The sequence below is a fragment of the Rhinoraja longicauda genome, chromosome 2 (genome assembly GCF_053455715.1).
Source record: "Rhinoraja longicauda isolate Sanriku21f chromosome 2, sRhiLon1.1, whole genome shotgun sequence".
In the NCBI taxonomy this organism is placed as follows: Eukaryota; Metazoa; Chordata; class Chondrichthyes; order Rajiformes; family Arhynchobatidae; genus Rhinoraja; species Rhinoraja longicauda.
The window spans coordinates 41,459,415-41,471,466 of NC_135954.1; the positions used below are offsets into that span (position 1 = coordinate 41,459,415).

Sequence of the window (12,052 nt, forward strand, 5' to 3'; positions counted from 1 at the left end):
CACTCACCGCTCACAAGTATATTCCTCGCAAATCTACGTTCTCTCAACAACAAAGTGGACGAACTGCAACTCCTGTGCCACACTAACAAGGACTTCTCTCGAGCCGCTGCCCTGTGCTTCACCGAGACATGGCTGTGTGAGTCGACCCCGGACAGCGCGCTGCAACTGGCTGGCATTCAACTACACAGAGCGGACCGCGACGCAGAGGCAGCGGGAAAATCAAGAGGAGGTGGAATATGCTTCTACACGAACCAGGACTGGTGCAGCGACATCACGGTACTGTCTAATTTCTGTTCCCCCAATCTAGAATTGCTCTTTATAAACTGCAAACCCTTTTACTCTCCGAGGGAATTTACCTCTTTTATTCTCGCTGGAGTTTACATCCCCCCACCAAGCCTGCGTACGTGAAGCGCAAATGCAACTCGCTGACCAGGTATTGAGGGTAGAGAGTGACTTCTTGGCCTCCATGGTCATTGTTTTGGGGGACTTTAACAAGGCCAACCTCAGTCGTGAGCTCCCAAAGTACAGACTTCATGTTACCTGCCCCACCAGAGAGGAGAGGACACTCAATCACTGCTACTCTTCAATCAAGAACGCATATCGCTCGGTTCCTCGGGCGGCTCTGGGTCTCTCCGATCATTGTTTAGTTCACCTTATTCCGCCCTACTGGCAGAAACTAAAATCTGCTAAGCCTGTGGTCAGAACAACGAAAAGATGGACAAGCGAGGGCATTGAAAAACTACAGTCCAGCTTTGACTGCTCTGATTGGAATGTGTTCAGGGAAGCAACCACAAGCCTCGATGAGTACACAGACACTGTGACATCCTATGTCAGCTTTTGCGAGGACAGTTGCATTCCCACGAAGACCGGGATCTGGTTCAACAACAACAAGCCCGGGTTCACAGCAGAACTCAAGACAGCTCTGCCAGTCAAAAGATGAGGCCTACAGGAGCGGGGATACAGACCTCTACAGGCAGGCCAAGTACAGTCTGAGAAGAGGAATCAGAGCTGCCAAGAAAGGTACTCTGAGAAGCTGAGGAGCAAGTTCTCAGCTAATGACTCTTCTTCAGTTTCGAAGGGCTTGCAAGAAATCATCAGGTACAAGAGGAAAACCCCACGCTCCTTGGACAATCGTCAGCTGACCAACGACCTGAATGAGTTTTACTGCAGGTTCCAGAAACAGAAACATAATCCTGGGACCCCCTCCCCCCACCCCCAATCACCACTTCACACGTACTCAAAGACTGACTCCACTTTGCAAAGACTGGATCACCAATTTGCACATCCTCACAGAATGACTCCTGTTTAACAATAGAAATTCCGGAGGCTGTAGAGAGGCTGTTCAGAAAACAGAAAAGCCGGAAATCTCCAGGACCGGACAATGTTTCCCCCTCCACCCTCAAGCTCTGTGCCGAACAACTGGCACCGATTTACACAGACATTTTCAACCAGTCCCTGCAAACCTGCACTGTCCCTCCTGCTTCAAGGTCTCCACTATTGTCCCTGTATCCAAAAAGACAAGGATCACTGGTTTTAATGACTGCAGGCCTGTCGCACTTACCTCTGTAGTCATGAAGACCTTTGAAAGACTTGTGCTGGCCCAGCTGAAAAACATCACAAACCCCCTGCAGTTTGCATATAGGGCCAATAGATCGGTGGACGACGCAGTCAATCTAGGCCTGCACTTCATCCTCCAACACCTAGACCGCAAGGGGACCTATGCCAGGATTCTGTTTGTGGACTTTAGCTCTGCTTTTAATACCAATGTGCCAGAGCTACTACACTACAAACTCTCCCAGCTGACTGTGCCTGAACCCCTCTGTCAGTGGATTATCAACTTCCTGGCGGACAGGAAGCAGCACGTGAGGCTGGGAAAGCACATCTCGGGCCCGCAGACCCTCAGCATAGGAGCACCGCAAGGCTGCGTACAATCCCCTCTCCTTTACTATCTCTACACCAACGACTGCACCTCCAGACTCTTCTGTCAAGCTCCTCAAGTTTGCGGATGACACTACTCTGATTGGACTGATCCAGGATGGGGAGGAATCTGCCTACAGAGGTGAAGTGACACAGCTGGCGTCCTGGTGCCATCGCAACAACCTGGAGCTCAATGCTCTCAAGACAGTGGAATTCATATCGAAGAGATCCCTCTCCCCTCCCCCCCACTCACCATCAACAACACCATAGTCACATCTGTGGAGTCATTTAAGTTCCTTGGATCCATCATCTCCAGGGACCACCATCACTCCAATGTCAAAAAGGCACAACAGAGATTGTACTTCCTGCGGCAACTGAAGAAACACAATCTGCCACAGGCAATGATGGTCCAATTCTATACTGCTATCATTGAGTCCCTTCTCACCTTCTCCATCATGGTCTGGTTTGGATCAGCCACCAAGCACAATATCCGGATGCTGCAATGGATTGTTTGCACAGCTGAGAAGGTTGTTGGCTGCAACCTTCCCCCCATTTACGAACTGTACACTGCAAGGGCCAGGAGGCGAGCGGGCAAGATCATCTCTGACCCCTCTCACCCTGGCTACAAACTCTTCGAAGCACTTCCCTCTGGAAGGCGACTCCGGACTGTCAAAGCAGCCACAGCCAGACATAAAAACAGCTTTTCTCCACGAGTGATAGTTCTACTCAATAACCAAAGTCTGTAGTCTCTTTTTTGATCTGGTTTATTTTCACCCACATGTTTAGACCGTAATGTTGTATCCTTATTGTTTTGATGTGGTTATGCTTTATTCTTAATTGTTAACTGTATATTTGTGTTGTCATTTGTGAGTGGAGCACCAAGGCACATTCCTTGTATATGCATACTTGGCCAATAAACTTATTCATTCTCAACAACTCCCTCTCACATTCTACCTGCTCACCTATACTTTAGGGGCAATTTACAGAGGCTAATACAGTACCATTCTCCCACCCCATCTTTGAGACACAGGAAGAAACCAGAGCACCCGCAGGAAACAGGCATGGTCACCGGAAAAAAGTTGCAAACTCCATGAAGGCATCACCTGAAGTTGAGTTTGAACATGATCTCCCATGCTCCGAGGCAATAGCTCGTCCTGCTGAACTGTTGTGCTGCCCCTCATGCGGTCGCCCTTATAAATCTTATGTCTTTGATAAACAACCTAGGTATATGATGTTAATTGATTTACCACTTAAAAAACAGGAATTCCTTGATGGGCTGGACAAAGGTCATTATGAGGTTAAATCTGTCACTAGAACAATATGTAAGATTGTTTCAGCAACAAAAAAATACATGTAAATTGTCCTCATCGACCTCTTAAATAGATGCAAGTAGGACCCAACACAATTGGAACCATGGCCCGATTATAAATCAAAAATCATTGACATTTCTGCCCAGCATTTAAACTGCCCAAAAAACCTCCTGTGAATGGCCTCCCAAGTCTTTGATATATAATATCAAATCTCAGACAAAGGTTATGCCGATTAAAACATCTGTAAGGCATTTTGCTATTTGGATTATCGTCAAACATTACAAATTTCATCCAGTGAACTGAGGATATAGATTGAGGATATAGATTTGCTATAAAAATACTTACCACCTCATATGCAGTGACCACTTTCTTCAGTACCTCCGGGATCACTCCTTGTTGCTCCATTGACGGGTAATCATCTTTCAGATTCAGTACCACAATTGGAATGTTATCACTGTTGAGCAGCGTTGACAAGGCCATAAAGCACTGTATTAGATTAGAAACTGGGGATACACCACATATTTCCTTGAAGGAAACTATTGCAATCTGAAAAAAAATGTATATAAAATTAATTATATTAAAATGTATATTTTACTAATCTTATCGCATACATGATAGGCTTGAAAATAAATGCCTAAATTTCAAACAAAAATGATTCTTTTTCAGAGCCAAAAAAATGATTAATGTAGTTTCAGTAGCTAAAACCAACAATTAAAAAATGCAACCCTCCAGTTGTGCAAAACCAACAGCTAATGTGTATCCTTCAATACTCCTTGAAGCACTTTACTGGTCAATTGTTAGAAATCTCCATTTGTTCATTTTGATATGTGGAAAAAGTTTTTTTTTTGTTATGTTTGGACATACCAGTTATAAAACTAAAGGGGAGATGCAAAATAAACAAATTTACCCTGGGATGCATCCAATGTTGGCCAATATATCAATCAAAGAGTTGGAGAATTGGCAACAACACTTCCTCCTCGATAACCATCTGCATAGAGTCAGCATGGAAATGGGCCCTTTGGCCCAACTTGCCAACACCGACTACATGCCCCATCTACACTCGTCCCACTTGCCTGCATTTGGCCCATATCCCTCTAAACCTATCCTATCCATGTACCTGCCCAAATGTTTTTTTTAAAGTTGTGATAGTACCTACCTCTATTCCTCTCATGAGCTTATACACTTCTATAATATCACACATCATTCTCCTGCGCTCCAAGAAAGTCCAAGCCTGCTCAACCTCTCCCTATAGCCCAGGCCCTCAAAACCTGGTAACATCCTCGTAAATATTCTCCACACCAATTCCGGTTTAACAACATTTTTCCCCCCAAAAAACGGGTAATCATCTGCAAACTTGCTAATCATTCTTTGTACGTTCTCAGCCAAAGATATAGATGACGAACAGTAATGGACTGAACTTTGAGACACACCATTGAAAAGCAACCTTCCACCATCACCCTCTTCCTGCTTCCTGCCATGAAGCCAATTTTCTATCCATTCAGCTAGCTCTCCTTGGATCCCATGGGATCTAAGATCTGAATGCAAGGTTTAGATAATAGAAGGATAAAGGAAAAGGATGTGCATCAGAGTGCAGAATTTCCTGTACAGAGAGTTCTTGGAGGAATGAGGATGAGAGATGAATAAATATAAATGTGAGTGAGGAATAGGACCCGAAGTAAGGATGGAAATTAGCAGGAATGGTGGAATGGGATATCTTGTATCTTGTGGTCATCACTTCCGAAGAGTCCACCGGGGACTATACTGGAAGTTGACGAGAGTGGATCTGATCTAGCGGGGTCTGTGCCGTCTGTGGGCCTGGATGGAGGTCTTGAAGATTGCGTAGGTGGGCATGTCAACAGAGGATTGTGGGAGGGTATTCCAGAGGGAAATTGCTTCAGGGAAAAATGACTGGATGTAGGGAGTAGATGTGTGTTGTTGAACTACAAGTTGCCTGTTGTGGCTTCTTCTGGATCTTGTTATTTTCTCTTTGACATATAAGTCAGAGTCGAGGATGATGTCCTTGTTGATGATCTTGTGAAGGGTAGTTAATCTGAGCATTTGGCGTCTGGTTTCAAGGGGGTCCCAGTTTAAGTCGGTGAGCATTTTGGTTACACTGGATTGTTGTCTGAAGTCGCCGTACACAATCGTTGAACTCTTCGTTGAACATTTTGAAGAACATCTTTATTTTTCTTGGTACCGGGGTTCCAAGCAGTGGAGGCAAACTCCAAGTGCGGTTGGACTATTGTTTGGTACAATTTAAAAAAAAAACAGATTTGGAACAATGGTGGAAGTTTCTCTGGACGAAGTTGAGCATCTTCATGGCTTCACGTGACTGCTTATCCCACTTCAGGTTGTTTTGTATAAAGACACCGAGATATTTGTCTTCAGTGATTTCCTGTGAGGTTTTGCCAAACATAGAATACCTTGCCGATCCTGGTTTACGTTTCCTGGACAACCCTCATCACTTTACATTTTGATGCATTAAAACTCATGCCCCATTCTTTAGACCAATTAACAAGGCTTGTGAGGTCAGACTGAAGAGACGTTTCATCCTCTTGAGAATTGATGGCTTTATATATGATGCAGTCGTCTGCAAACAGTCTTGTGGTAGATTTAACAACTTCAATAATGTCATTTATGAATAGGATAAAAAGGTGCAGGCCAAATACAGTGCCCTGAGGGACTGGTTTCCATGTTGATGCACAACTGTTGACTATAAGCCTCTGCAGACGGTCAGTGAGAAAAGCTTTAATCCAGAGAGATGTTTTGTTCCTAATACCGTAAAACTTGAGTATCAGCTGTAAGCACTGGTGGGGCACATCAAACGCCTTACTGAAGTCCAGAATGGCGATATCGTTTGTCTGGTGATTATTATGGTTTGAAGTCAAGTCATGAAGAGTTGCAATTAATTGTGTATCACAAGATCTGAATTTTCTAAAAGCATGTTGAGCATCAGTGAGAGTGTTTTGTGAACTCAGGAATTTCAATGACTGTCAATGATGTGTTCCATTAGTTTACAACAGACGCACGTCAATGAAATGGGGCGGTAGTTGACATCATCAACAGTGATCTCCAAATCTGGCATATCTGGGTATGGACTGGTTGGTAATGAGGGAAGGTTTGGGTCTTCACTTAAGAAAATGCTTTGAAATTGGTTGGCGAGTTTGTCAGCTTTGGATTGGTCGTTTACAAATATCTCATTTCCAATCAGTGTCTGAATGCCAACATTGTCTTTTTTACGAGATCTTATGTAGTTCCAGAACTTCTTTGTGTCATCAGCGGAAGACAGGTCAACAACATATCTCTGCTAGCTTTACGAAGTTCCTTGTCAACTTTATTAAGGATTTTCTTGAATTGGTCCCAGTGTTGTTGATCACTGTGCTTTACGGCCTTCAAATAAAAGCGGTCTTTTTTTCTACAAAGTCTATTGTGTTTCTGTGTAAACCAAGGTGGACGTTGCTTGCTTTTTACTTGCTTACTTGGAACATGTTTCTTAACCAAATGTATGATGGCATTTTTAAAGGCGCACCAATTTTCATTAACAGTCTTGTCTTCCCGTTTGCTGACCAGAAAATCTCCAGTATATGGATATGCGGAATACAGTGTGATCAGATGACGACAGTGGAATTCCGGCTGGGTCATGGAGAAATTACAACCAATCACTGGAATAGTTAAAAATGCAAGGGATGGATTTAAAAAACAAAAGTGGCCATTATGAACTGAAATATGTAGTTCAATTTTTCACCAGGCAAGCTGTTGGTTTACAGTGGTACTTTCTAATTTTTTTCCTGCTCTTTCAATTGTTCGTTCAGCCAGGTATGGTTTGGACCAACAGCCATCTGTCCGAGTCATCAGAATTAAATCTACATTCATTCACTTTTCAGTGAAAATCATTGCATATCTAGACACAGAGTACTTCAGTAACTCAGAGGGTCAGGCTGCACCTCTGGAAGATATGGAGGCAACATTTCAGGTTATAACCATTCATCAGATTGATTAGTAAGGGGGGGGGGGGGGAAGAAAGTGTCTTCCAGGAAGAAATCCAGGCTGAGCCTTTTACCATCTCTAATGTGGACAATAAAGCCAATGGTACAGAGCTCACTGATACTCCAACTACAATTGGATAATTTTTAATTTTAAAAAATCCATTTAAAAATCCTGAAAGAAAACAACAAAAATATTTGTCTTCGTGAGTTCCCAGAAAGAATCCGGATGGATTAATACTTGCAATGAAATTTAAGTCATATTTCCAAAGAATAATTTGTAGAAGGCGTGATAATACTGAATTGAAACAATGTAGATGAACAATGTAAAGGAATAAGATGACAAAAAATTAACTATTATATTTCAATCATTTACATTGTAACAATTTGCATCTCAGCAATTAAAGGTTGGGCAAAATTTAGTATTTAGCCTTGTTATGTCCAAAGACGTACAGGTATGTAGGTTAATTGGCTGGGCAAATGTAAAAATTGTCCCTAGGGTGTAGGATAGTGTTAATGTGCGGGGATCGCTGGGCGGCGCGGACCCGGTGGGCCGAAGGGCCTGTTTCCACGCTGTATCTCTAAAATCTAAAAGAATCTATGTAATGCCATAAATCCAGCAATTTGTTCAGAATTTTGTTCACATTAAAAAAGATTTAGAAGAATCTAAACAAACAATCAGTGTGTATAGCTATGAATATTAAACATAATAAAGGCTAGCTTAAATGACTTAATCTAGAAAGGTAATTATTATCGCAGAACATTCTCATGCCAGGTAAGACCTCTGACCTCATGAAGACACTTTGGAACCATACAGTGTAGCTGTTGTTGGCAGACATCAATATATTTAAAGGAAAATATCTATTATATAATAGCATTAAGATATTGCGTTTAGGGGCAGCACTGTAGCACAATCGTAGATTCCTGCCTTTACAGCACCAGGGACCCGGGTTCAAATTTGACTACAGGCGCTGTCTGTACTGAGTTTGTTCGTTGTCCCTGTGACCACGTGGGTTTTTTCCGGGTGCTCTGGTTTCCTCCCAAACTCCAAAGAAGTACAGGTTTGTAGATTAATTGGCTTTGGTAAAAAATTGCAAATTGTCCCTAGTGTGCAGTGATAGTGTTAGTGTACGGGGTGATCGCTGGTCGGCGCAGACTTGGTGGGCCGAAGGGCCTGTTGCTGTGCTGTATCTCTAAAGTTTAAAAAGTCTAAAATATTGTCCGGTAGCAAAAGGGACTCCTGTACATCTGCTCAATTATAATTACGATTTTATCCAATTTCCACTTTTCATCAGTGCAATGCCTGGAAGGCTGGTGAAGATAGTCCATGTTGCAACTCTCAGAAAGGAATTGGACAAAAACATTTAATGGAAAATAAAAGATTATTAGAAAAGAGCAGGGGATTAATTGCATCTCAATTGCAAAGAGCCAGCCATAATAGGCAAAACAACCTCCTCTGTGCTTTAAGATTCTATATTCTATTTCTGCAAGTCTATTTTATAATTGCATTAAGATATTATTTCCACTTTAAACTGCTACATCATTTGTCAGGCTTCAACTCATCATATTCACCTGCAGGATATGGAATACCACTGTTACATATGTTACCTAAGACACATATGTCCCATAACACACATCTCTACTATCAGCCCACTGACTCCCACAGTTATCTTGACTACATCTCCTCCCGCCTTGCCTCTTGCAAGGACACCATTGCATACTCCGAATTTTTCGGTCTTCACCGCATCTGCTCCTAAAATAAGCCTTTCCACTCGAGAATATCCACAATGCCCCCTTTCTTTAGTAAACATGTTTCTCCCCCTACTGTTGTGAAAGGATCCCTCACCTACATCCCACAGTTCTGATCTCGCTCCCCCCTTCCACCAGGCGGAACAAGAATAGAGTTCCCCAGCCCTTATCTTTCATCCCACTATCCTCCACATCCAACACGTCATTCACCAACATTTCTGCCACCTTTAAGTGATTCCACCACGTCACATATTTCCATCCCAACCCCTTTCCACTTTCCATAGAAATCACTCCCCCACAACTCCTTGACCCATCCCATGCAACTCAAACTGCCAACTCTCCAAATACAGTCCCTTGCAACCACAGGAATGTTCCTATCCCTTCTCCCTCACCTCCATCCAGCGACCCCAGCAGCCCTTCCAGATGAGAAGGAGGTTCACGTGCACCTCCTCTAATCTCATCTACTGTATTCAGTCCATTACATCGGTGAGACCAAGTGTAGATGAGGCGACCATTTTGCCAGGCACTTGTGCTCGATCCACTTATGCCAATTGGATCTCCTGGCTGCTAACCATTTTAATTTCAAGGTCAATTTATTGTCACATTCCCTCCCATTCCCATATCGACCTTTCTGTCCTGGGCTTCCTCCATTGCCAGAGTGAGGCCGCATGCAAACTGGAGGAACAGCACCTCATATTCTGCTTGGGTAGCTTAAAACCTAATGGTATGAAAAATGATTTTTTCCATTTTAGGTACCTCCCCCCCATTTTCTTTTCTCTCCCCCCCCCCCCCCCCCCCCCCATTCTCTTTCGGATTACAACCCACCCAATTCCAGTGTACACCCATTTCTCCCACTATCCCACCACCCCCCAACCCTGTACCCGTCCACCTATGTTTTTCACTCTGGCTTTACATTTCACTCCTATTTCACTTGTCTTCTCTCCTTATCTGACACCTTTTGTCTCCTTTAGTCCACTTTTGTCATCCTTTTGATCTCTGGCCTTTGTCCAACCATCTGCCAATCAATTCCCCCACCCTTTCCCTCCCACCTATCACTTGCCAAGCCTGGTCCTGTCCCTAGCTACAGCTTTCTCCCCTCACTACAATCAGTCTGAAAAACTGCCCCAAACTGTTACATTGCCGATACATGTCTTTCAGAGATACTGTCTACTCGCTGAGTTGCTTCAGCACTTTGTGTTCTCTGCAACGTCCCAGCACCTGAATTTCCTTTTATCTACAACTTGCCTAATATATATGCTATGAAAAGTGTAAAGGGCATTTAACACATGATAGATATTGTGTTGCGGTCATTATCTTGATTAGTACAGGTGTCAGAGGTTCTGGAGAGAAGCCAGCAGAATATGGTTAGGAGGGAGAGATAGATCAGCCATGATTGAATGGTGGAGTAGACTTGATGGGCCGAATGGCCTAATTCTACTATTCCTTATGACCTTATGATCCCGTGTACCTCAAATGCCTCATTTAGAAAGGAATCACTGCACTATGAAATTGGTTGATATTCAGCAATTTCATGAGATGGGTTAAAATAGTAGCATGACCTTGTTTACACTGCAGACAGAATAACGAAAAATAACTCCAAATGTATCAAAGAATGACATTTTCATTAAACTACTAAAATAGGTATCATTAGAAAGACCATTGTTATAAAAAGCCAATGCAACAAAATGTTGCTGGTGTTTTCACATCTGACACGAGTCATTTATTCACCGTGCTGTGGTCAGACACAGGTATCAGATACAATCTTCACATTTAAATTCAACTCAAACGCCATGGAAAGCAGCATCAACCTGCTATTTCTGTAGCTCAATACCTCAGCCCCAACCCACAAACAGGTTGGGGGAAATCGGGTCACCCACTGAACAACAGTAAAAAGCAAATTTTAACTTGCAAATTCTGGGTAACTGAAACAAGAATTGAGATGGAACTTATTCAGTTCCACATTCAATGACCAACAATTTTCCACTCAGAGATGCACCTACTCGATTGAACTAATTTGAGTTTTTCTCCAAATTTTCTATTTCACTTTCTCAGAGTAATTTGAACGTGTTTCCCAGAGACATGGGCAGCTTTCAATTATTTGTATGTGCGAGGGTAGAGAAAGGAAGATGAAAGTTTTGTTTTCGCTTGGTCTGAGAGTAAACTATCAAGTAACATTGATTCTCCTTTACATCTCTACAACACATCACTATACTAAACATTCCCCCAGACCTCAGGAGACACACAACATTGGCATGGAGCTTCCACTTCCTTAGGGTTGCCAGTCGCTTGTGCATGGACAATTACACTTCTTCCAATGATGTTCCCGATGCTGCCTCCCACTGGGAAGTTGCCACACTGCTGATCTGCCAGACCCAAGGCAACCAGGTCCCTCCAGCACAGATGCTCAGTGACAATGACAGAACCTTACTGACAGCATTAAGTCTCTGCTCCCAGGAACACCACCTGCTCCCTGAATGTCTTCGACAGTTACATGAATGTGTAACTCACTATTTTTCCAATAATGGAAGCAATCTTTATCCATTTCAATTTTTTTTTAAAGTTACAACTCCAAATGCACACATACAAAACATTTTAACTAACTTAATTAAATGAAATAAAAGGTCTTACTATTTATTCTATGTCCTGGCATTTGATTTCCCTCATTGAGTTTGATAGATTGCTGTGCTTGCCGCAGGTTAACCTAGCAGGGACTCAGTTGCCTTTCTCAGATCAGCAGCTGGGAAATCCCTGGAGGTTTACTTTCCCCTGTTGTAGTTATTGTTGTTTCCAGACTATGTCTCAACGTCTGTTTTAGGTCTATAACTGACAGATCTGTGCAAGTATCAACAGCCAAGACAAAATGCTGGAGTAACTGAAGCAGATCTGGCAGCATCTCTGGAAAACATGGATAAGTGACGTTTCAGGTCGGGACCCTTCTTCAGAGAAACATCCCTTATCCATGTCCTCCAGAGATGCAGCCTGATCCGCTGAGTTACTCCAAAACATTTTGTGTCGTTTTGTGTATTAATAGTATCTGCAGTTCTTTGTTTATACCTGATTTGAAGATGATTCTGAATGCATACAGCCTGACTA

At 42.9% G+C, this 12,052-nt stretch overlaps 1 protein-coding gene across 3 annotated transcripts in view; it reads right to left on the minus strand.

Moving 5' to 3' along the window:
• The window catches only part of plcl2 (phospholipase C like 2), a 252,196-nt gene that overhangs the window by 66,223 nt on the left and 173,921 nt on the right, over window positions 1–12,052 (minus strand). For 2 of the 3 annotated variants that reach the window (XM_078418033.1, XM_078418023.1), the window contains exon 3: window positions 3,573–3,773. The exons of the other annotated variant lie outside the window; for it this stretch is intronic. In XM_078418033.1, coding sequence (XP_078274159.1) covers window positions 3,573–3,773 — 201 coding nt within the window. The remainder of the gene's footprint in view (window positions 1–3,572; window positions 3,774–12,052) is intronic. 3 annotated transcript variants of the gene reach the window in all.